Source organism: Molothrus aeneus, chromosome 4, assembly GCF_037042795.1.
Source record: "Molothrus aeneus isolate 106 chromosome 4, BPBGC_Maene_1.0, whole genome shotgun sequence".
In the NCBI taxonomy this organism is placed as follows: Eukaryota; Metazoa; Chordata; class Aves; order Passeriformes; family Icteridae; genus Molothrus; species Molothrus aeneus.
This window is the reverse complement of record NC_089649.1, coordinates 40,553,759-40,579,634: the sequence shown is the minus strand read 5'-3', so window position 1 is coordinate 40,579,634 and position 25,876 is coordinate 40,553,759. Positions and strand designations below refer to the sequence as shown.

The following is a 25,876-nucleotide window of genomic DNA, read 5'->3' as shown; positions in this document are numbered from 1 at the left end:
AAGCCAAATACTTCCTAAAAAATCAACCCTAATTGATTTAAAAAAAATCAGTCCCCTGTAGCTCTCTTCCTCTATAGACTTTCTACTTGTAAAAAAATTACTCAAATCCCCAATTTTTTGAGCCAACTATTGAATTGAGTAATTAAACACAATCATGCCCCCAGCTCTGAACTTCTGTATTATTCTGAATGTTACAGAGGGAGAGCTCTTTTTACCTTTAGGGCTCATGAGAGTTGCCTCCACCGCCTTGCCTCCATCACCACACCTTGCCTCATCGAAGGGCAGGCACTGCTCCCCTGTTCCTCCTATGACCTCAACATTTTTGGTCAGGTCTTTTGCCCCCGTGAGCGACTTGGGCCGGTAAATCCTGCGTGTGTTTGTGTCGGAAACGTACAAATCTCCTGTCACGGGGTCAGTTGCCAGGTAGTATCTGTGAGCTGGGTTGTTGCTGCAAAATGGAATAACACATTGCATATGCTGTAGTTAATTGCAGCTAACAGTGGATCAAGGAGAAAACAGTTTAGTTCCTACGAGTGTGCAGTTATGCAGACAGAGTTAAAGTCAATGGTGATGCTCCATGCACAGGTAGCACAGGTCACAGCCCCAAAATGGTTTTGGTCCACATTTCTCATCTGTGTCACAGACAGCCCCATCTAGATTAATCCTCTAGGGAAAGATGGTCCATTTTGTCTTTAATGCTCTCAGGCCAGTTCAGGCTCTCTCATTAGAGACTGCAAATGTGTCTCTAATAGGCCAAATCAAAATACTGGAGTTTAAAACCTTCTGAGAGTTCTGGGAACCTTGATCTAGTTCCAAATTTTGCAGCAGGAGCCCAGGCCTCACTTACACTTTGTTGGTATTATCCTATCTGTTTTATTATAATTTATACAAGGCTGCTGGGGTTCATGGTTTATGTAATTCGTGAACAGATAAGACAGAGTTTGAATGATGAGTTCACAGGAAAGAGATAAGACATAATTCATAAATATTTGTTTAATCCACTGCTTTCAAATGCACGATGTGCATGATTTAACACATTATGAAACGTCATCTCTTCCACCAGAGACCAAGCAGAGCTCTTCCATTCTTCTTAAGTCAGAGTCATATTTCAAATAACTGTACACATTGGCAGAAAACCGCTAACTATGCCAGCACAGTCTTTATTACAGTGAAAATATATATTGCTAACCATTTTCCCAGAACCGTACATTTTGCCTCTCCTCTGGTGCCACATAATTGAGAATTACTGTCTTTTCTTCCCTGCTGGTGAAAAAAACAGCCCTGGAGATTACCTTTTGTGTTGATATATTATGATGTAGAAACTTAACCCACTGCAGTTGGGATTCCTGACCTAATTTATGGCATGAAGAGCAGAAATAAGGTCATGTAAATACATGAGGTAATTTCAGATGCTCCCCTCATGGATTGAAACAGAGTGTCAGAACAGTCACTTCTGATGTTTGCAAAAGTGCTGCTTAAACAGATCTACCAGTCTGGTGGTAGCCAAACATCTGTTCACAGAATGCTACACTTCACGTTTGGTAAATACGTAACTGTGCTAATGTAACACATTTTTATGTACTGCCACTTGGAAAATGCAACAGAGACCAACAGGAACAACTTGTGAACAAATTATGTCTTTTAGCAGGGACAGATTTTTATAGCCATCCAATTACAAAACAGAAAATAATGTGTTGCATAAATAGGATTTTATTTGGTTTTAAGACTTTAACATGTTGGTTCAGAATGAATGAAACCAAGTGAAACAGACTAATGAAATCAAATACACAGTGATTAGCACCTCTTTAAAAGCTCTGCTATTGCACTGAGTGTTGTACAGCATGTCTGAAAACAATCAAATGCAGGCTTACTTTAAATTTCTGTCTGTTACAAATCTATTATTGCCAATGTACTAAATAGTTGGAAGGTATTTTCAAAACCTTAATTTATGCAGTGATCATTTAATATGATCACTATGTAGTGTACGAATTATTTATACCTCCATAGACTGCAAATTAAATTATACCCATTTACATGATTACTTTGGTCTTTAAGAAACTTTGCAAACACTTCAAATACAAACACATTGCAAGATGTGAAATGTGCAATTAAATTTTATTTCATTGTAATTTAAAATAAAGTTCTTTCTTACACTACTGAAATCAAAGTACCTCTCTTCAACCCATCTAACATTGCCTCAATCATATTTTTCAGCCATTGGAATAAGAAGTCATCAAATCAAAAAGTAAGTAATTTATGCCTAACACAATTTATTTCCAAAAAGAAATTTTAAAGCTCTTTTCTTCATTAATATGAAGATGTACATTCTAATTAATTCCAACAAAAAAGAAATCAGGGGATGAGTTCTCATGGTAAATACAGTATCCTCACCAAACCAAAAGAAATCACCTGATAATTTAAATGTATTTTCTTATATTCCTAAATAGTGGAAGTGTACAGGATATTGCTACTGAATCAACAGAAACTCTCCAACTTGCCATATGTAGATGTCTAATGGCTCCTTTCTGAGCTGATACAACAGGCTTAACCTCAGCATTTCTTTTCAGGTGAAGGTTGCACAGCCAAGGAGGCTTTAGCCAATAGAAACCCCCAATAATTGATGGGAGAAAGGCACAATTTGAGGAACTGAATAACTGTCAAGTGAAAACTACATTTGTTTTCTAGCCAAAAAATATCCATGAGCACTATGCAGATCACAAAAATAGTACAGGGATAAGCAGCCAGCAGCTGGAAAGCTGCAGAGTTTATGCAATTTCATTGTACCCTGAAATGAAATTAAGCTTCTGCCTTCTACCAATAACAACAAATGCAAAGAAATTAAATCCCCAGCCCGTGACTTATTGACTCATTCAGTATTGCCTAATCACTTTCAGCAGCCTGCAAAACATGGACTTACGTACCCACACTGGCTCCTGTAAAGACAAATGTCTAAAAATTAACTTTTTCTGTCTATGCTGAATAATAGTAAGTGCTTTGAATTGAAAGTGTGCACACACACATATACAAAGCTGTAACTATCTATTTCTCTTTGCTTTTATCTTGATTAGGCCAATTTTTTTATTCTTCAGCTGTCAGATCACCTGGACTATTCTCCATGTATAGTTTTTTTGAAAATACTCCTCCTGTTTCAGTCCCTGTCTCTCTTGCCTTCAGTATGTGCCCTCTAAACCATATATTCCCTCAAAGCTGTTTTTATGTTTTGTTAGACTTTTTTTTCGGCCTCTCTGTAGATTTGGGATAGTGCCATAGCCTACAAAAGACCTCCCTGTCTTCAAAGTCCTTCTAAAAATGACTTTTCCCATGAATGTCTATCAGCATTAATCACCCACAGGCAGCAGTGTGCATAAAGACATCATTTCAGCTTTGAGATTGAAAAAATGTGAGGTCACTGGTACATGAGAGGAGAAATTTGATCTGCATTCTCTCTCTGTAAAAATGAGTAAGGCTTCTTGAGCTAGGAGACACATCACACTGTGCTGAAGCACTGTGTTTATAGGCCAGGAAAGGTGAATGCTTGAATAGACAAGAGATCTGAACTAGCATTTAGCCTCATTCGGTAGTTTTACTTGGGGAACGCATTTTTTAGTGCATTTTCTTCTAATACCTAGCAATTATCTTTTGCAAAGTGGTCTATTGAGGGCTTTTTTCCAAACTATAGTTTAAGTAGAGATCTCCTCAGGAGTCTGAAAGGCTTGCCAGTGAAACTGGACATTTTCTTCCTTCTCCTCTTACAGGCCAGACAGATGTGCTTCCCTCTGCAGAATTTCACAGGACTTTGCATGAATTCATGCAGCCAAAAGAAGGTATTTGGTCTCACAGTGTGTCCTTAGCCTGAGAGCCCATGGCGAGAGGATTTGCTGAATCCTAAAAGTTTACACATCTTAAATAAAAGGCGGCTAAATGAATAGAATAAAAAGCTGCCAGGGGATATTAAGCATCAAGATCCCACTCTTGGCTTAGGAAGTCTCTCATCAGCAAATCTCTAAGGCTGAGAGTGGACACTGGGAAAATGTTGTATGATGTGAGAGAAAACTCAGGCTCATCATAAATCATATTGTGCTTCACAGTGGGCTCCACACCTCCTGCCTACTGGCTCCCCAACTGCTCCTTCAGAGCCAGTTCTCCACAGTCTTCTCTGCCTCCTCCTGCGGCCAGGAGGAACCCCCACGTCACAGCTGCTATATGGGCCCATGCTGTTACACTAATTTGTTTGGTATGACTGCAATTTTGCTACCTGGAGCTTCTGCATGTTTAGGCATGAATAAAACAGAAAATCTTCAGTATTCTCCCTCACCAACTTCTCTTAGATGCAGGGATCCAGTTTCTGAAACACTGCAGTTGAGGCTGTGACCACAGTTCTGCCAGAGGCAGGAGAGGGTGGCGCTACTAAATCACAGCAAAACAAACCTCAATATGCATCCACTCTTTAATCCCTTTCTGTACATTCCACATGCCCATTTTAAGTATTATTCCACATTCTATATATTTGCCAAGACAATGTTCTATCTAGCTGCAATCACAACTTTGTGATACCACAAGGGATATAATTCTTTTAAGAGTGGTGGAACACATACAAACTAATTGTAATAGTGAAACCCTAAACCCACCAAACAGAAGAGACTGCCTTTGAGTCACCCTGGGAAAAAAAAACCAAAACCACAAAACCAATTCTGATCATTAGCACTGATGCAGACACCTTAGTTAGTCATGGAATTTTTTGCCTAACATATCTGAAACATATTTTTGTAAACATAAAACCTTTCCTCACACAGAAGTATGTCCAAAGAAAAGTGAATTTAAAAAACAAGGACAACAGAGATATGACTCTGGGATTTGTTTAAAAACAAGGAAGGAAAATGGCAGCAAAAAGGAGAGAAAGCTACCAGTGAGCCTGCTAAGCTTAGTAGTTCTGCCACAAATGTTTGCAGGGTTTCATGTCTGCAACAAGATTTTAGCATGACTCTGTTTTTTTCTTTCTTATCTGCACCAGCTGCTGTGGAAAGCAATTCTAAGCATCCACCTACTCTTCTGTTCTTGCCATTATTGTAGCAATGCCAGGATGGATGAATGCTGTACTACAATCTCTGATTACTGTTGTTTCTGTGACCAATTTTGTGAGTCTGGGTGTATTTTAAAATCTTAACTCCTGGAGTTGTGTTACTGCTATTTCAACTTCCATTATTAAAAGAAACTCACCTTTAAAGAAAAAAATCTGTTAAATGAGAGCCTGAAAAGATTCAACATCAAAAGTCTAATAAAATGAACTCCCTTGATACTTTTATATGCCATTCTCATCATATTTGGTGTATCTGATTAATGAGTGAGTTTTGATTGGATCAGCAAAAGAGCTTGCCAGCAAGGAGTGAGCAGAGATGAAGGAACAGCAGAGGAGGGCACACACAAGCATAACAAGAAGCCTGACTGTGGACAGAGAGTGATGAGAAAAGAGGAACTCATCAGAAAGGACGATACAGCCTGACAGTTGACATAACTAAAACACATGAACTCATTATTTTTGAAAAATACTCCTCTTTTCTAGTAATACATCTCAGAAATGACTTGCCCATTATAAGCATTCATTTGTTAAAAAAGAAAGAAGAACAGTTAGAAAAATATAAATCTTCCTTAAGGAATGCTTACCTATGTCTAAAATCTTTATTTCTTGGTGGGAGCAAGTAAAAAAGAACAGAAAAACATTATTAGACAAACATTCAGAAAGGATGTTAAAAGACGAGAGAGAAGAAGGCAACGTTTACATCTGTCATTAGTGAAGTGTTGAATGATTGTCCATTGTCCACTTACATTGACCACATATGTTAACTCTTAAAATCTGCTGAATTATTACTTCGGGTAGATTAAATTCTCACATTAGATAAGCATAGTTAAAATATTTTCTGAGGGTAAAATACTTTCATTTCAGCTTTAAATACTTTAAAAATCTTTTGACTCAACTTCTGTTTTGTTCCCAAAAGCATTTGCAAACTCAAACTTACACAATTGCAGAAACTCATTCAATACTTTAATTTGCCACAGTAACTCATACCTCCAAAAGTCCAGGATGAGAAAAAGACATACCTTAGCTCCAGAACACTAGTTACATTTCCAGATGGGAATATCCGCCGGACGTAGTTGAAATCTCCCACGTACAGACTGCCATCTATCCCACAGGCCAAGGCAACTGGAGCCAGCAATTTGTTACCATCAGCTTGACCATTGCAGCTTGGACAGGAGATGCTGCGTCGTCTCCCGTTGCCCATAATGCTACTAACAACTGGGGGTTGCTGAGATATAAATTGATTTTCACCATTCCCTTTGTAGAGGATTCCTGCCAGATAATACAGGAAAATCCAAATCAAAACCCAATAACATTCATAAAAATTCTGAATGTATACACATAAAATGGTGCAAAAGTATTGTAAATATTCTTTTAGCTAGTTAGTATAAGTTCAATGAATTTTTATTGTTTCACCACCATATTTTCCTCACAACAGATAGCAACTTTATTAAAACATCTATAGTTATATTTAGGTTATAAGCATGCAAACATTAGATTATCTTGTCCACAAAATTTAGTAGAAACGCTAAATATTGTAGCTCTTAAAACCCCAAAATGTTTTCAGTTGTTATTTTTAAATGTTAATGATTTTTATAGCTATAATTCAGAATAAAAATTGTCATGCTGGAGGAAATGTTAAGTATATTAATGGAAGGAAGGTCTGTGTTCCTACATCTTTACAGTTTTGAAATAGTCCAGAAAGGACTGAAATTCTAAAGTGCTTTATAAAAAATGAAAATGAATATATTTGCAAATTGTATTCCTAAAGTCCTAGTATAACTAATTATGAGTATCATGTTGAATGTAATCTGAAGTGGATTACTGTTGCAAATTGTAAATATTAATTAAAGAGCCACTTCAAAAAGTTGTCGATTGCCTCAATTTTACATTGTAAAAGATTGTTTACTCAGCTCACAACAAAAGTGTTCCTCTGGCAACAAAGTCTGCCTCAATACCACATCTGCAGTTATAGGCTGTTATTAAAAATGTCAAAACAACAAAAAAAAATGGTGCCAAGCCAACCTGCCTCTAAAACTTAATTCTGCTTTGAGGCATGAAAGAAACAATAATTTTGTGAAGACAAAGCAATATGCCAGCAGCATTTTTCTTCCTTATAGCCTACATAGGAAATCTGAGAGGAAAAATGGATGCTTTGTGTTAAATCTTCAGTCATGTTGGGAAAAAAATGTATGTTAAAGTGTTGCCAGGACCCTCATTGTTCAGTCTCACGATGAATCCATTAAGGTGTCCTCTACAAATGGTCAGCTGTTACGGTTCTACTCATAAGTCACCATGTGTCTTTCCGTGGTATAATCCGTGTAAACCACACACCACTTTGTACTGTACAGAGATCTGGTTTTACTGATTGCATGCCCAGAGTTTCATGCAATTTGGAGCTGAGGGATACAGTTATCTTTTAAGAAGTTTAGAAGAAATTTAAGGCGTATTTCTCTTTCCCTCCTCACTCCTAAAGTGCACGATTTGAACTGAAAGGTATGAGAAAAAAATACTTTGCTTTCCTCTTTAAATGTTTTAGGTGTCTTCACTGCTTTTAATGTTATAAAATGCAAGAGATTACAAATGTAAAACCAATATGATAAAATTGGAAACATGATAAAATTGGAAAAAATGAAAATGGTTAATGGAAACCTAATGGCAAGTAATCCAAATAAGTAATCTAAATCAAAAGAGGAAGAATGTGTTTTTCATGAATAGTTAAAGCCAGAATGCATTAACAGTATACGAAATCCCCTCTCCTATGATTACATCATTTATGACAATCATGGCACTATAATTTTGCCTGAAATAGCTGAGTTCTACAATTTTCATCAGTGGAATTCTAGAAGTCAGCACAGTGCACTATTGCACCTGATTTATTCTGTCATTACCTTGAAAAATTGGTCCTTCACATTTCTCCTCTATTATCACAGAGTAAAAGATGTACATTAGACTATTTACTGCAGTAGTTTGGATTTCCGTGCAAACACTGTCTGCACTCTCTGCTGAATAGATTTATGCATCTCATCCACGTTGTCATTACAACTCTCCACTTGGTTTATTCAATTAGACACATGACACTTTGAAAAGTCATTACTAGTCAAATGTACTCTTCAACATAATTTAAAGCCATCATCAATTTACCCAATGAACAGAATCAGTTTTACATATATATTTATAATTATAGCTCTTTACAATTTTAGATGGATTACTTTACAATAATTTGCACAGTCATTTTGTTGGTTTTTTTTTTATTTTTAATTTTAAATTAGGTACAATGACACCTTTTCACTTGATTTGGTGACCTTGTTTCCTTACCAGTCAGAGGCGATGCTTTAAGTTTTGACTACTGTCAAAACTACTGTGTTACACATAATAAGCTTGTACTATGGGGAGACCTTCATGGGACATCAAGTACTGCAGAACTGACAATCTTCCTGATAATTACTCTGGGTTCCTCTCTTGCATGAAAACCAAGTGCTACCAACTACTACTTTAAGCTATGTGACTGTTTACTTCACCTTTCCTACATGTTTCCAGCCAAGTTTTTCGAAATTTCTTCCTGTTCAGTGTTGAGCTGAGGTTTCCTTAGCATGGCACCCTGCCAACTGTTGCTGAGCAGCTTGCTTGACCAATACACTTTGATGCCAAAGTTACTGTGCAACAGCAAATTGCAGCTGGAGAGAGGAGTGAGAATATGAGCAAGCAACAGCTCTGCAGACAGCAAGTTCTGCAGAAGGAGAGGGAGGAGGTGCTGCAGGTACAGAGCTGAGATTCCCCTGCAGCCCATGGGAGAAGACCACAGTGAGGCAGCTGTGCTCCTGCAGAACATGGGCACCCGTGGTGGAGCACATATCCACTTGGAGGGCCCATGCCAGAGCAAGGGGATGCCCAAAGGAGGCTGTGACCCTGTGGGAAGCTCATGCTGCAGCAGGATCTTGGCAGGGCCTCTGGACACATGGAGAGAGAAGCCTGTGCTGGAGCAGGTTTGCTGCCAGGACCGGAGCCATCTGTTCCTGAAATACTGCACCCCACAGAGCAGACCCCACTGGAGCAGTGGTGAAGAACTGCAGCCCGTGGGAAGGACTCCCAGTGGAGAAGTTCATGGAGACTGTCTGTGTGGGAGGGAGCCCATGCTGGAGCAGGGAAGAGTGTGAGCAGTCCTTCCCCCTGAGGAGGAAGGAGGGACAGAGACAGGGTGTGGTGAACTGATCACAGCCCCATTCTCTGTGTCCCTGCACCATAGGCAGGGAGGAGGTAAAGAATTCAGGAGTAAAGTTAAGCCTGGAAAGAAGGGAGGATTGGGCAAGTTTTGACTGGTAATAAATTATATTAATTTTCCCAAGTCAATTCTGTTTTGCCCATGACAGTGACTGCTGAGAGATCTGTCTCTGTCCTCATCTCAACCCATGAGCTTTCCATTCTGTTTTCTCTCCCCTGTGCAGCTGGGGAGTGACTGGGTGGCTTTGGTGTCCAGCCCACCACAGCATATCCAACACAGACTGATGAATTTATTCATGCATATGTACTTTTAGGATGCAGAAGCATGACATTCAGAGTAAATAATACAAACAAGGAATATCCTGAGGTGGAAGGGACCCACAGGATTATTGCCTCCAACTCCTGGCCTTGCACAGGATAAACCCCAAGAATCACACTGTGTGCATGAGAACATTGTCCTAACACTTTCTGCCAACCCTGACTGGCTTGGTGTGACCACTACCCTGGGGAGTGAGGAAGTACAAAGCATTCGCCATTTGCAAAATGTTCTATAATTTCGTTTTTAAAAATAATAGCACAAATAGCAGCAAGTTTGAATGAGAGACTTGAAGTGCAGGACAGTAGAGCAGTAAAACTAGCAAGAAGAAAATTAACTCCTTACCATTCTGAACATCCAATACATGATGCTTATCCAATGTCCAACCACCCATGTTGGAGGCATCCAGCTCATAACCCTGCAAAATGGCAGTGCGCTTTTCCCAGAGAGTCAGATCCAAGCAAGACTCATACTCGTAACCTACAGACACTGAAAAACAGCACACGGCCTCATTAATGCAGGATCTCATTCTGAAGAGGAGTTTAAAGAATGGCATTTCCTTAAACTACACACATTCTTTTGCTCTCCTAGGACACATGAAAATTCCTATGGCTTCTTAGACATGTTGAAGATACTAACCAGAATCTTAGGTTATTAAAATATTTTAGCTATTAAGAGTAAGTGAATTAAGACAGAGGAAATCCATTTTGTGATGTGAGTCATACTGCTATTGTACTTTACCTAAAGCACACACAGTGTGCAGACTAAACACCATTATTATTAGGCCGAGAGTACTTCATGGGAAGGAAAAAAAGTTAAAAAATGTCACTTTTCATGTGAATGAAAAATGGTTTCTTTTTCCTTCTGAAGGATTTTTTTCTCATAATTCAAAGCTTAGATAAGTTTTTTCAATATGTTAGATTAGTATTTTTCAATATGTTTTAATATCCACCGATGTAATTTTATTCTGCCAAACATTTTCTTAATGGATACAAGCATTTGAGGTGTGCTTCCCTATGTTCAAGACAACATTAGAAGTACAAAAATCCTCTGTAACACATACCAACAGCTTCAGATAATCCGTAGACCCTCTGATTGTATGCATCAGTTTTATCCCATATGAAGGTGTATGCTAGATTTGGGGATGCAGGGAACCATTTTTGGAAAAGTCTTCCCACTACTGCCACCATAAGATGAACCTTCATTAAATTAAATGGTATAACAGATTGGGTCATAGTAATCTTCAGTACAGATTTATATCCTGCAGCCCTGGAGCTCAAGTATGATAACTTCAGGTCAGTCCCTGGTATTGTTGTTTCTTCATGAAGTACCTATGCATCATTAAAAGAAAAATACAGTATTTCAATTAGTTGGAAATTAAATGAAACAATGCATCTATCATAAAAGGCTGCCTAACTGTTACATGACAATCCATTAGGAAATATCATCTGTATTTGGCCTTCATGGTTAAAAAAACCATAAATAAATAACAACGTTTCACACTTTTTCTAAAAAGTCAAGTCTAAATTCTTCATTACACTGAAGCTGCTTAGTTGGTACTTTCTGCTCAAGCATTTCAAAATTATCTCCCTTTTTTTTTTAATGAGGAGCAAAGGAGGCATTAGGAAACATTCCCAACTGATTTTTCCTGAAGAGGCAAAAAAGCATCTTTCAACTAAGTGAAAATTGCCCCTTATGGTGCTGCCACCCATGTCCCAACTAATAAAGGCATGTCTAATAAAGGCAGTAGAGCCTCTAAGGAGAGCAAAGCTTGAGATTTGGGTTGGGATGCCTAATTTCTCCTGTAGGAGCAGGAAGAAGTCCCAGGTATTTTATTATTTGCATTACCAGTGGATTGTAAATACTTTAAACTAGCTCATTCTTCCATTTATTTTGAAGACAGATAAGTAGGATGCCTCAGGGGAAGTTTTTCCATATTTTCTGATCAATATTCACTACTCAGATATCAGCTTATCACTTTCACATTTCTGAGAGGTGGAATGAGTCAATTTTATTTTTAAAAGGTTCCTCCCCTCCTCTACCTTGTCATTGCCTCTGTGCTGAGAAGCTTTTGTGGGTGATGGATGGATGTGAAATGTTTCTGTGTAATGTGGATAAAAGCAGCCTATATTGTTCTATGCCTCAGTCAGAACATAAACACTGCAGCCAGCACTTGCAGTGAACAGCTACCAGGTATCCTGGTTTATTGAAACAAACAAAAGAAGAAGAAAAATGTATCTAGACACACTTAAAGGTAATGTTTCATTGGTGAAGAGTTCAAAGGATGCTGAAGCACAAGCCCAGAACCTTAGTGGTGTTACAGGAACACTCTTGGGAAGTAAATTAAGAAAGGTTTATTTTACTTTTCAGTCTCCCGGTCCTGAAGTCTGAAGACTAAACATGATTTAGCATTGGTGAGAAGCAGACTTCAGGAGAAGCACTGTCACAAGTACTAGGCTTAAGACTTCAGTGGGATCAAAACCTGGCTACTACACAAGTGCTGCCAGCTCTCTGTGCCACAGAAATCATTGGACACTGCTTCTAAAAAACTGACTGTGTTGAATAGGGTGAAGTAATGTGGTGGATGGTCAAGGAGGGCAACACATGCTACACCATCCTCTGCATTAGCATTTTTGTTGGATCTACAGAAAGGTTTCTACAGTATTAATTATATCTACTTCCTTCCCAGTAACAGTAACAAAATTTCAGAAATACTATTTTGACTCATTGTCTGGCATTATAATCATTTACATCTGATACATGTAGACATAAAACTGTTGTTCTTCAGTTAGACTATAACAGAGCTTTAGGAAATAAAGTATGAATTGGAAGATACAAGACAAATTAATTACAATTTTTAAATTCTTAATCTTTGAATATTTCTTTGTTCTCCACCAAGAACCTGGCTGAAAAGAAATGACAAGTAGTCACCTTGAAGGAGGTGAGTGTGGCCTCATTTCTCTTTGTAAATCTAGTCTGTTTTCCCTGAGCTCAATATACAGACTGTCTAATCCAGAGAACAGGCAAATCTTTCCTACATGAACAAAACCACCTCTCTAGAGAGGTAAGTGATTGTGAGCACATTCCTTCTCTGAGATTTTGAAGGAAAAGCACAAACCACCCAGGAACAAAAGACAAATTCCTCCTCAAGACACCAGCAGGACTCTCATATACTGCACATTAAAGCTAGTCTAACAGATGGAGGTCTCTGTAAGCAAGAGGAGAAAAAGAAATAATATGCTTGTAATAGGACACAATTTAATGGACTTCAGTGGTCTCCTGTTACAACCATGGCTTCTTTTACAACTGCAACTGTGGAAGAGCAGTGTTAAACACATAGGTGGTCTTCCAGAGCTCTTGGCTGAGATAACAGGCAATAAAGAGGACACCTTGAAGTTTCAATTTTCAAGAAATTCCACTGTGTATTTGGATTACTATCAAATTAGAAACTAGGACACTCATGCAGTTCTCAGCGAGGTTTAAAAGAAAACCTAAACCCCTATTATTAGTTTCTGCAGAAGCCTCAAATGCCTGCTGGAAATCTGACTTTAACTTCCTTTTTTCCCTAAAATATCCCCTGTAGTAACTTATTTTCTTGAGAACTTTAGAAATGTATAGGTAAGGTTATGCAACTCAATCTATCTCCCAGAATCAAGCATTACAAAGAGAATTAAACAGTTTCATGTTCATCCAAAAAAGTAAATCATCAGGCACAGCAGAGAGCTCCTATGGGAGCCATGACAACACATCAATTGTAAAGCAATCAGGAAAGTCACCGGGAATAAAAGTCACATCAGGAATCACCAACACAACCAAGCTGTCTGTGCTTCACCTTCTCCACACTGAGTATAAACTACCTTCAGAAAGGCTGATACCCTAAGGGGACTGACTTATTGCCCAACCACCAAATTCTAATGGCTGACATTTTACTTGTGGATGATCAAGCTACTCCTAAGGACAGCAGTGAAATATTTAACTTAGGGGACTGAGATAAGGGTCACCTCAATTTTCACAGGGTTTGCTGTCCTCAGAGTTCGAGCTGGTGTCCGAGTCACATAAATTGTGCAAGGCTCCTCATCTCTCATGGCCAGCAGGACTAAAGCTGTCCAGGCTCTAGAATGCTTTCCTGCTCCAAAATATGATATGATTCAGCTGACATGCTCTGATGGTATTCAGAACACTGAATAAGTAATTCTGTTAGAGAGAGAAATGCCTGCTGTGTTGCTGTGATTTTTTTTTTTTGGCAAATTGAACAATTTCAAAAGAGGATTTGAGGACAAATTTCATAAGTGAATGCAAACTTTAGTCCTAGTGTCAGAGAAAGGTTGTTTGCTGAGAAATAACAGCTGAGCTGCTGCATTAAAATGTAACATGATCTAGGTTTGAGAGGGGTAAAGATGGCATTTTTAGATACTAGCAACTGCTGCTATTACATAAAGGCTGAGATTAAGGAGTACCAAAATTATACTTTAAGTAGAAGCTGAAACTGCTCATTTCAAGACAGAAAAAATGTTTTCCTTAAAAAAAAAAAAAGCTTTCCCCTACAATTGAGGCTCTTAAATTACCATTTAAATCAAGGAGAAATTAAAAGGGTAAAAATACTTGTTTTTTCTAGACTTAAAACATGGTTTAGGTACCACAGAGAAGAGGGGTAGGAAAAAGCCACATACATATAGAAATATAAAAATGTGTCTCTAACAGAATAAAGAAAAAGGTATGTACAAAGTCTCAAACAGAAAGCAAAAGAGAAGAAAACCATAAAACATGCTGGAAAAGAAGGAAATGTATAAATGGAGATATTTGGTTCTGCAAATAATCTCAATTTTTTTCTCCAATTTCAAGTATGAACTCGAAATTCTGAAGATTTTAGGTAAGTGAAACTACGGTGCAGCATCCATAGAATACTAAGATTTTTAGTATCCTATTATGTTGTTAGTTTAAATGTTAAAATAGGTTAATTTTTTTGCTGAAAACCTAGCCACCCTGAAACTACCAGTAATTATTTTTATTAAGTCATTGAAGCTCATGTTTTATCCTGAATTCCTCTGGGTAAATAAATTTTCCCAACCTCTGCCACATTACTGCCAGTAGTGAGAAAGAGTCTGAGGAGAAGAACCTTGAATACATAATTTGAAGGAAAACATCCAGTTTTCATTCTCTCATACATATGAAGTGATGGAAACAAGAGGCTCAGGACCTGCAGAAGGCATCTTGCAAGCACATATAACAGCAGATAGTGGAAGTTTAGGAGGGGGGAAACCCTCAAATACTCAGTTCCAGAAATGCTCACTGTGAGTCACATGGGCTTCTGCCAGACCATATGGCAATATATGGAAAACAGACATTTCAGGCAATTATTAGGAAAAAGAGAGTAACAATATTACCTAATACATAAAGCCAGCTCCAGCTTAACCTGAACTCCCTCATCTGTATGCAGTTTATTGCCTCATTCCACACCGATTAATCTCAGCTACTTAAGTCTAGGCAAAGCATGGTAACTTGCAATTAACAGTAGATAAAATCAAGCCTGAGCAGTCCAAATTTAGTTAACATGTTATTATCAGCCCTCTTGAGTAATGATCTGTTGGGTCTGTGATCACCTCTTTACCCACTGTGTTTGTTCTTTCCCCTTGCTTGCCCTTTCTTTTTTTTTCCAGTTTTCTTTCATACTGCTCCTTTGGCACAGACTTTAATTCCCCCTCTGATCAATTTGGGATTCATAAGCCACTAAGTACACTCTTGGAAACATTATCTCCAAGGGATGATGAAGCACTTCAAGGGATGATGATTACAGCAGCTCATCATTTTCTCCTGTAGTACGTGATGGTGAGTGCTGTCACAGCACACCAACAGGGTGGCTAAACACTGGCTGCAAGAACATGGGGAACAACTTATTTCTCTCTGCTTTCCTCAAGGTTCACACACTTTAAACTGGCATTGCCCCTTTTTATATGAAAAGATCAGCAGCAGTTCCTCTGGAGCTGAACATACAGTTTTGGATAGTATCTGGTTCTGCCCATCTTTTATGAGAGGAGTGATTTTTTAGGGCGACAGATTGTTGAGCATTATGCATTTCTGAGGGGAACCTGACCCAAAGGGGTGCATGCCAGTCACAGCTGTGCAGTTCCCACTTGCTGAAGGAGAAAATTATGTGTGGGATAAGCAAAGAATACAGAAGAAAGCACTGCTTAATGTTTTCTTACATAGTATTGAATTGGAGTTTTGCATACATAACATTTTCCCTCATCATAAATCACCCAGCAGCACCAACTGCTCAGAATCCACTGAGAATATCTTTCCTTCCAGCTGGTTTCCTAGGGAGACAACTTGACCCAACAGTCCTGACTATCAGACCTCCCACCTCACAAATTTTGAACCTGGTAGACAATTTCAACCACAATTTAAGTAACAGTAGAAATCTCTAAAGATAATTCTGTTCCTTTATGTTTGTAAAAAAAAAAAAGGCTCCAGTAGGGAGGAAGTAGTCAATTTGGGACTCCCATGAGAAAGAAGAAAAGGCTGAATGCAGCCTGTGGGGAGGGACTGTATGTGACAGACAGATGGAATTACAGCAGTGGGTGGGAATTAGTAGGAACCCAGACCTCATTAGTCCCACTGCTCAAGAAATAACTTGTTTATCTAGACACTAAAAGGGTTTTTTTTAAAAATGTGCATTTTCTGACATTCTTCTATCATAACTTTTTTCTTGATTCATATCTAGCTAAGCCATTTTCCATAATTTCAGGGACTGAATCTATCATCTGTTGCCAAAACAAGTAAATCAAAACAAGTAAATCAGAGCTGTTTTTCAGTGGACTCTGTTTTGAAAATACTTTCTTTTAATTGACTTGCAGCTATCAAAGGCACAGAAATGATAGTGAGGATAAAAGCAACAATTTCCTAGCACAGTCTAGATTTGTATGAGTGTTTACTTGTAATTTTCTTACATCTTTCCTTTAAACTTGCTCCTACCATGAATTGCTTAATGATTTAGCTCTTTTCTTAAGAGCTCTGCATGAAAACATTTGAATACATTTTCTGTACTTCTCTTCAAGAGACAAGGACATTTCTTGGTGAATGCAAAAAAGAGTGCTCTATGTAATTATGACATTGTGGAAGTAGGGGCAAGAGAAAGAGAGAGAGGCAAAGAGGGAGGGAGAAGGAGGACTGCTTCACTAGGAAAAGTTTGAAAATCAACACTAAGACATATATTACTTCTTAAAATGCAACTGAAATGCTTTAAGAGCCAAGAAACTATTCATTGTATAGTGATTATTATTTGAGATGGAGGAATCTAATACAACTATCTTGAAAAAGTTTTAAAAGCCTCCCATTTCATCTGTAGTTTTTCCCATTTACATCAAGGTTTGGATGTCAAGTCTTACTTTCAGTATTACAAGTTCTGAAGAAGATGATTAGACCACAAGCTCACTGGCTTGTCCTCAGTGTTGCAGAGAGTTCTTTTACTTTATGAAAACCTGTGTGTCATGCTATTTATTAGGACTAAACAGAAAATTCAAACTGTGGGTATCTTTAGGACACAGTGGAAAAACACCTTTTGTTTTCAGTCTCTGAGGTGAGTTCTAACAAGAGGGCAATCCTAAAAGGCCAATATACCATAGTGTACCCTAATTATAGGCCAGTATTTGAATGCTAAACACATTCTGTAAATTAAGTGATGGAAACCAATGTACTGATGTACACACAGCTTTCTTACTTTCCATTTTCAGATGAAATTTTAAAAATCATCAGACAGAATAAATAAATTGGTCTGAAAATAATCACATGTTGCAAATTCCTAGCACTTACTCAGAATTACTTATTTTTCTACAGCAGTGCATGGTTTTCATTCTGGTTGCTGAACACTAGCCTGGCATAAGATTGTGTTTATTTGAAGCACACCTTACCTGTGTCTCTGGGATGATGGGACTATCTTCAGGAGAAATTCTAAAGAAAGTGGATAAAGGCGATGACACGATAACAGGGTTTGGCCTTACAAATCCGCTTAGGTCACAACTGGGAATGTCATTCTCTTCCTTCTTCATGACAAGGGTGTCCATGACATAGAAGACATTCCAGGGAATCCATACTGTGTGATACTGTGTCAGGAACGGGGATCGCTCAAACACCAGTGTCAGTGAGGCACCACCATTCGCTACCAAGTCAAACCTAGGGAAAAACCCCAAGAGGGCTAGCTAGTCAGCAAATTCCCAAAGCCATCCACAGCCTCTATTCTACTGATTGATTCTTCATTCCATTGTACTGCTCTGAATGCAGAATGGCTCTACTGGGAACAATGGAGAAATCAATTAAATTACATTACATTATACTCCACAGAGAGAACAGAGAATTTGGGATGCTGCGTTTAAATTAAGCAAGTCCTTCTACTTCGAAAGTATATAATAATCAGCATGTTTTACATTTTAAGAATGTGCAAAGTACAACTTTAGTAAATCAGTTTCCTAATGTCTTTTTTTCCCCGTTATTTTATTATCTCAGTTTTACAAGCAGCTCTTCACTAACACCTTTGCTGTCTTTATGACTTTTAAGTGCTTCAAAAGGAACTTACATTCCATCCTGGCGAGTGATTGTATATCCATAGTCTGGATAGTGTAGGAAAGAAACATTGACTCCAATGAGTGGTGTTCCATCAGCAGTTAATACTTGGCCTCTTATGACAGATGCAAGACTATGAAAAAGATGCAGGATCAAATTACAAGTTTGGGGGATTTTGTTCTTTTTGCATGAATAAAAGCTAGTGAGTGAACGCACACACATCCACCCTCACGCACCCCCCCCTCCCCCCAACATGCTATCAACTATCATTTAGAAAACATTCCTCAGATTCTAACCCTTTTACAAGTTCACATAATTTACACTATATAAACAAATGCCTTAGAATCTGCAGATAAAAATTTTGTTTCAGTATTGTTGATTTTACTTTGGTTTATTTTGTCTATACAGTGTTACTAAGAGCAGAAATTAACTGAAGAATTTTAAGAACTTAGAAACTCTATATGTTCCCACTATAAGTCATATTTCTGGCAGACTCTTAAAGAAAAACGTACTTCTCAATTAGTATCAAAGCAATCTGTAAAACTGCAGGGACTATGAAATACAAAATTTAAAAGAGCAATAAGGAACATTGGTGCAACAACTTTTAATCAACTGCTGTGCCCAAACACATTAATGCTGTTAAATTACTGCAAACGCAGTAGTTCTAGTGTAAATCATCTTCTTTCACTCAGTGAGATCCCAGACACCTGCTTCCTGTTACTGGCTTATTTTCAGGTCATTACTGCTTCATAGAGCACCAGTCAAATAGTTTATGCAATTATACTGTCGTGCACTTAACAGTTCTATTACATTAATTCATAATTTATATTATTTAGTGAGCTCAGTTTAAAAAGTGCAGCTTTGCTTTTCCTTCTGAAGTGTTTTCATTGCTTTGATATATTTCCAACTGTGCTAGCCCAAATCAACTGGTTAAATAAAGATTTATTTAATCATTAATGAAGTGCCCTGTTAGAATACAGATACTAAGCATGGCAAGTACCTTCTGTAACCTAGTGGCACTGGTAAATTGAATTTTGCAGGAAATGAGACAAAACAAGCAATTGGATATATTAAGCGAAAAGGTCTTTGCTCAAAATCCACACCAGAAATTCGCAGTCATAGCAGATTTCCCCTCACATGAACCCCACTCTCCAGTTTGTTCTGTGCTCATGAGTACAGGACAAGTCAGGCTCACCTCTTGTTGAAAGGGCTTTCCCCAGGTATGACGTGGGTGCTGTCAGCTCCGATGAGGAAACTGATCCGGTCATAGAACGCTTTGGCAGCTTGCTGAGATGGAGACTGCTGGCTTTGGCTGATGATATCCTGGGGATCAGGCAGGCCACGACAGTAAGGCTGGTTTTGGCAAGAACTCTGCAAACAGCAGTCAGGATCCATACAGTCAACTAGCCCATCTGTTGGCAGAAAGTCACACAAATGAACAAACTCTTCCTCCTGCCCCTGTGCATTGGAATGAGCCAGCCAGCAGGGAGATGAAAAAAATTATGTAGTATGAAAGAATACTCATAATTAAGATTTTAATGAATTCACTTTCAATTAAAGAAAGAGAGTTTGTTTCCACTGAGTTCTTAAATTCCCATGGAAATCCATGCAAGCTGAATATACTCGGTATCCTCAGTATCATGTAAAAATGAACCTATTTATTTAATACTTTTCTAAAAACATGCTGAACAAACCAGAAAATGAAGGCACTCAGGCTCTGCATACACTGTTAACTTATAAATATTAAACATTTTAAGTGGGTCTAATTAGCTTTTATGTGAGGTTATTTGACTTGCTAGAGGAAAGAAACAAGTAACTCCCACTCTGCTGTTTTCCTCAAGTTTTTGGTAATATCTATGCTGCAAGTAGCTTTAAATATTTTACAACATGCATCAAGGTGGATTCCTTTATACCTTGGCAGAAAGATTTTCTTGCTAGGGGAAAGGCAATTTCCACAAAATTTTTTACATGAAAATGTATGAGAGAACAAAACCTGTATTTAACATTTAGATTTTATTCTGAATAAACGGATGGGAAATGCTGGCCAGTATAAACAAGATTTAAACACATGGGTGCTTTTATGGTTATGTGCTGAAACATTCCCATATGTGGAACATTAGATCTGTCACATTCCCGGAAATCTAATTTGATCAAAGATTAAAATCAAGATCAAATTGATAACTACTAATTTGCTGTAAGTAAAGTCATAAGGAAAATGAGCCTGGAAATGTCAGCTACAGAAAATTTCTAGATGAATGTAATCTGGTATCACAGAGCTGATAATTGTTTCCCCAAAAGAACAGCAAGACTGAAATAGCTCAAACATTTTATTATTCCATTTAGATTAGAGAGGGAGCTTGCTTGCTGCACTGAACTGAAAAATATACCAATGCAGCACTCGAAGGAAACCCATGACTGCTTGTCTCACAAAAGAATCTGCCTTTAGAGTAAAACTTCTTTCTGAAGGGAAAAATAGCATCCATTTTTGTTCAATCATATGTTGAAAGAATGTAAGTAAACAGAGATCTTCTAAAGGTATTCTTCTAAGTATTGCTGTGCTATGTGGATCAGTTAGAGGACTGGCAAAATAGTAAAGGAGTGGGATTTCTGTTCTTTTGCACATCTAAAATTCTTATTTAACTTGCCTGACTTTGAAATCAGTTCAGGGAAAATAAAAGGGCTGAAAAAAGCATCATTAAGTATATCAAAGTTTGAACATTTTTAAGAGACAAGAAAGAACATTGATTTTTCCTGGGATGTGGATAAGCCAGAGGGTCACATTGCCATTCAGCTAGACACTGACAGGCTGGAAAAATGGGCTGCCAGGAACCACATGAAGTTTCCACAATGAGAAGCACAAAGTCCTGCACCTGGAGAGGAACAACCTCCTGCACCGTAACAGAGCTTTGTGGAGAAGACCTCGGAAGTCCTGATGGACACAAAATTAACATGAGCCAGGAACACGCCCTTGCAGCAAGGAAGGTGCCAACACCATCCTGGGCTGCTTTAGGAGCACACAGCTCTGTGTGCAGGCTGGGCTTTCTGGTACAAGAGACATGGACATCCTAGAGAAAGCTCAGTGAAGGGCCATGAAGAGTGTTAAGGGCTTGACACATCGCTCCTACATGGAAATGCTGAGAGAGAGTTGAGACTGCAGAGCCCGGAGAAGAGAAAACTGGGGAGGGATCTCATCAATGCATACAGATACCTGATGGGAGGGTGTAAACAAGGCACCTTCCAGTGGTGCCCAGCAAGAGGAAAAAGGCAATGGACAGAGACTGAACAGCAGAAAAATGTTTTTTTATTGTGAAGGTGGCTGGATACTGCAACAACTTGCTCAGGAAGTTGTGAAGCCTTCATCCTTGGAGATATTCAAAACTCAACTGGGTACATACCTGAGCAACCTGCTCTAGCTAATCCAGCCTTAAGCAGGGAGTGGGACTCGATGGTTTCCACAGGCCTTTCCAATCTCAAATAGGGTGTGACTCTTGTGTTTTTCTAGTCTCATTCTTGTAAAATATGAAGCCCTTTCCTAGCTGAAGTACTGGCCTCCCTTGTTGGTTTTAACTCCAGAAGCCTGGATCAGTGTCAAAGCTGGGGGTACTGATGGCTAAAAGAATATTTTTGGGGTTTTATTTATCTGAATGGTCCCCCATGCAATATCTGGTGCAGTTGTCAAAGAAATGCTCAAATTTCTCCATTCGTCTTTGTTAGTTTATAAAAAGCAAATGTACATCTGGAGTATGGTCTGCAGGTCATAAAACTGCATGAGATTGACACCTTCTGAACTAATCAGCTGGAAATGCATTTTTACAAGCCTCTCCACTAACATCAATCAGAGAAAGAATCTCATTTTCACCAGCCAAGATACAGGGATATGCTGTTTGTTATTTTCCTGTGGAGTTTATCAGTAACTTGCCCAGGCGAGTGACGGATGGTTATGAATCTGACTCCTTATAACTTGAGAAAACATTTTTCATTCTTTCTCTGCACTTATGTGGCTAGAGCTATCTAGTACCACTAAGCCAAGTGCTCTATTGCACTGTGTGAAGTACAGTAAAATTTCCTTTCTGAAATGGCTCTGCAAAATTATTGATGAATTTTGTTTAGCCTGAAAAATATGAGACTTAGTTCAACAGTGCCTTGTCAGTTATATCACTCAAATATGACAGTGAAATTATAAAGAAAATAGAAACTCCTACAGGCAGCTGGATAGTCATCATCAGTCTCAGAAGGCTATTTATATTTTCTTGTTCTAGATGCAAGTGGTTCTGTGTATGAAAGATGTAATGACTACTTTATTATTTTCTTCCTCAAAAGCTAACGTCTTGCTAATGCAAAAATCTTGACTAATGTTACTTTTCCCTTTGTTGGAAAATGCACTGAATTGCAGTGGAGCATGGACTGGTGATAAAATCGCTTATTTAGACAGATTCATAAAACTATCAAAACTCTGCTCTCTTGAGACTCCACTGGAGTTCTGAATCCAGCTGTGGGTCACCCAGCGTAAAAAGGACAAGGAGCTGTTAAAGTGAGTCCAAATAGCATTATATAGGCCAACCACAGCAAAACAAGGAAGCTCACTGGGGGCTGGAGCACCTTTCCTATGATGACAGGCTGAGTGACTTGGAATTGTTCAGCCTGAAGAAGAGAAAGCTCCAAGGAGACCTTGTAGCATCCCCCAGGTGCCAGAAGGGGGCCTGCAAGACCTGGAGAGGGACCTCTGGCAAGGGCAGATGGTGATGGGACAAGGAAGAATGGCTTTTGATATAAGGAAGAAATTGTTTACTGTGAGGGAGGTGAGGCACTGGAACAGGTTGCCCAGAGAAGCTGTGGACTCACCATCCCTGGGAGTATTTAACACCAGGCTGGATGGTGTTTTGAGCAATGTGGTGCAGTGGAAGGTGTCCCTGTTCATGGCAGGGGGGATTGGAACTAGATGATCTTTAAGGTCACTTTCAACCCAACCTTTCTCTTCTCCACGCTCTCTTTATGTGATTAAACGAGAGGAGTTAAGATAGAGGATCCCCACAATGTGTGTATAAAAAATAAGATGTATCAGTGGGACTGCTTGCTTTTGAATGGAATGAAACTGCTGGAAGGAAGAGAAGTAGAGGGACAAAGTAAGTCCTGGGCAAAAGATCTGCCAGTGTCAAGGAGAGAAGGTAGTCAAGGACCTACATAAATCCTATTGTTGGCTGTTGTTGATTATAGTTGATTAAATATTTAGGCAACAAAAGTCTCCATAGAGTGAAATTCAGTGCCTACATAGGAAGAATATAGTTCTGGAATTATGATGATGGCCATTCCACCAGGACAGTTTTGGTGACTGCCAAACCAAGGCAAGAGACAGGAAAGGAAAGGAAACTATAACCAAATCTCAGTTATCCTTACATGCCTCAGTTTGGCAACAGGCTATAATGAATGGACTCAATCATAGACATCAAAATGACTGCTTGTAGGAACAGCTGGTCAGAAAAGCCAGAAAAGTACAAAAAGCCCTTGATTTATTCCTGAACAGTGTGCAAGGACTGGAATTCAGCTTTGCTGTTGAATGAAGAAGCCTAAAATATGAATTGTAGGGCTCCAAGTGAGTTCTCATTCCAGAAAGAAATCTTGGAGGCACTGTGGATAAGTCCCATGATATATGAACCCAGCATTCACCATAGGTGCAATCAAAAAGCTGAAGAATAATGGGAAGTGTCAGAGCACAAGCCAGAGAACTTGAGCATGCCACAGTATCACTCCTAGTTCAAGTAGATACTTCCTGAGATTTCCTTAGCTTGGGTTATCTTTGCACTTAGCAACTCTTCTGATATTGAAAACGTTCTGTGGCAGTAATTCCTCACTTTAATTCACAGCCTGTTAGCATACAAAAGAAAATGTAAGTTCACATCGACCCTATTACAATGCTTTGCTAAGCAAGAGCTATTAGCCACTATCAGAATAGGCCCTGGTTTAGACAACCTTTAGGCTGAATTTGTACTATCCTGTGACGTCTGCCAGAAACAGGCTGTCCTAGACTATGTAAGTAATTAAAAAATACAATAGTTCTAAGTATGCTTTGCTTTATTACAGTATTTATTTTAATTTCAGCAAAGAAAGAATATTAGTGTTCCCTTAAATCTTGCTTGTGGAAACCTGTAACTACTCTAAATAATTGGATAGGAGCTAATAAAAAGCAAACTTAACTAAGGAGTCTGTTCAAGAAGCACCCATCTAAACTAAAGAGTAAACAGCCACTCTTCCTGTTTCTTATTCTTTCTACAGTGTTAGCAAAGCGTGGCCCACTTTGTTCAAGTACAATAGTGCCACCTTTTTTCCCCAAGAAGACAGGCGTATTCCACCCACAGACAGCTCTGACTTCCCTCTCCTCAGAAAGTCATTAGGAGTTTAATTCAGGCTAAGATCTGCTTGATGCACACTTTCCTTGTGGGATGCTAAAATGTAAAGAAAAATTCAGTCAAACACAGGGGAAAATAAAGAGTGAGCCTTAACGAGAAGAGAAATTATTTCCAAGACTCTGAAAAATCTGTATTAAAAGGAAGATAAGCAATAATCATCCCATCATATGTCAATAATATCTAGAAGGGAAAATACTCAGGTATGTCTTGATGCCATTAGGATTTCCTACGGAGAATATTCCCACTGGGATCCTTAAAATGCTCATGTTCACAGAATTTGAATAAGCAGTCCCAGAAAGAGCAAAGAATCAAAGGAACAGCAGACACTTTTATTAATGAACAGTGCTGATATTAATATATGAAATATATTCTACCCAGTGTAGGATAAAGCATAAACACTAACCACAGCATATCAAACAGACAACAACTGAGATAACTTTAATTATGTAACCACTGAGCCTAGTGAGATGTGGATCACACTACCCGCAGTCACACTATAAATTCAGCACAAGTGCTCAGATAACCTAATCTCCCATGATAAACAAATACAGCAGAAGAATACTTGTGCCATTCCCTGTAGCTGTCTGAAATTTTAATGGCTTGCTGGGAGATTAGTGGGTTGATTGCAGGAAAGGGAAGTAATACTTCTTCTCTTTCCAGGTAGCTTACAAAGGAGACTTTCTTTCCCTAGTTTTGTTAGGGATACTTCCATTTTTAATTTGATTTGTTAAATTTTAACCCTTCTCAGCCACAGTTAAAGACTGAAGTGAATATGCACTGTATTGAAGCATATAAATTAAGATAAATGCCATTGACAAATAGCATTACACAGGCCAACCACAGCAAAAAAGAGCCTGGACACCCCCTTCCTCATGCATAGCTGCATAATGATGTCCATAAAGGCAATATGAAAAAAGGAAATGAGAGAGAAAAAAAGGCAACAAACTATTAGCATTAGCTATTTTTTCCTCAAAATCATTCTTCTGTCTTTAAGTCATCCTGTTAGATTGTTCTGCTCCAATTCCTTGTTCCTTTTCCCCCAGAAAGCCAATATTATTTTCAGTCTGAAGGAGCAACTTCTTTTCTCTTGTTCCATTTACAGGCATTCCTTGTTCTTCTTGTTCACCTTGTTCTTCTTCCTCCTACCGCTCCATTACCAGCTCCTGACTCTTGCTGCCATATGTCACATCCTCATATGATCTTTAACATTTACTGTATCTGTTTTAGTCTACTGTTGGACTTTTAATGTATTTTTCCTTCTTCTCCCCCTACATAATCTATTGTTTTCTCCAGGTTGTTTATACT

At 38.5% G+C, this 25,876-nt stretch overlaps 1 protein-coding gene across 1 annotated transcript in view; it reads right to left on the bottom strand.

The window, feature by feature from the left end:
• TENM3 (teneurin transmembrane protein 3) overlaps nucleotides 1-25,876 on the bottom strand; it is a 1,295,372-nt gene that overhangs the window by 37,494 nt on the left and 1,232,002 nt on the right. Inside the window, exons 27-34 of the mRNA XM_066548306.1 lie at nucleotides 19,363-19,579; nucleotides 18,181-18,300; nucleotides 17,519-17,780; nucleotides 10,675-10,942; nucleotides 9,957-10,100; nucleotides 6,097-6,346; nucleotides 5,662-5,682; nucleotides 216-448 (exon numbers count right to left, since the gene is read on the bottom strand). Of these exons, the coding sequence (XP_066404403.1) occupies nucleotides 216-448; nucleotides 5,662-5,682; nucleotides 6,097-6,346; nucleotides 9,957-10,100; nucleotides 10,675-10,942; nucleotides 17,519-17,780; nucleotides 18,181-18,300; nucleotides 19,363-19,579 (1,515 nt within the window). The remainder of the gene's footprint in view (nucleotides 1-215; nucleotides 449-5,661; nucleotides 5,683-6,096; nucleotides 6,347-9,956; nucleotides 10,101-10,674; nucleotides 10,943-17,518; nucleotides 17,781-18,180; nucleotides 18,301-19,362; nucleotides 19,580-25,876) is intronic.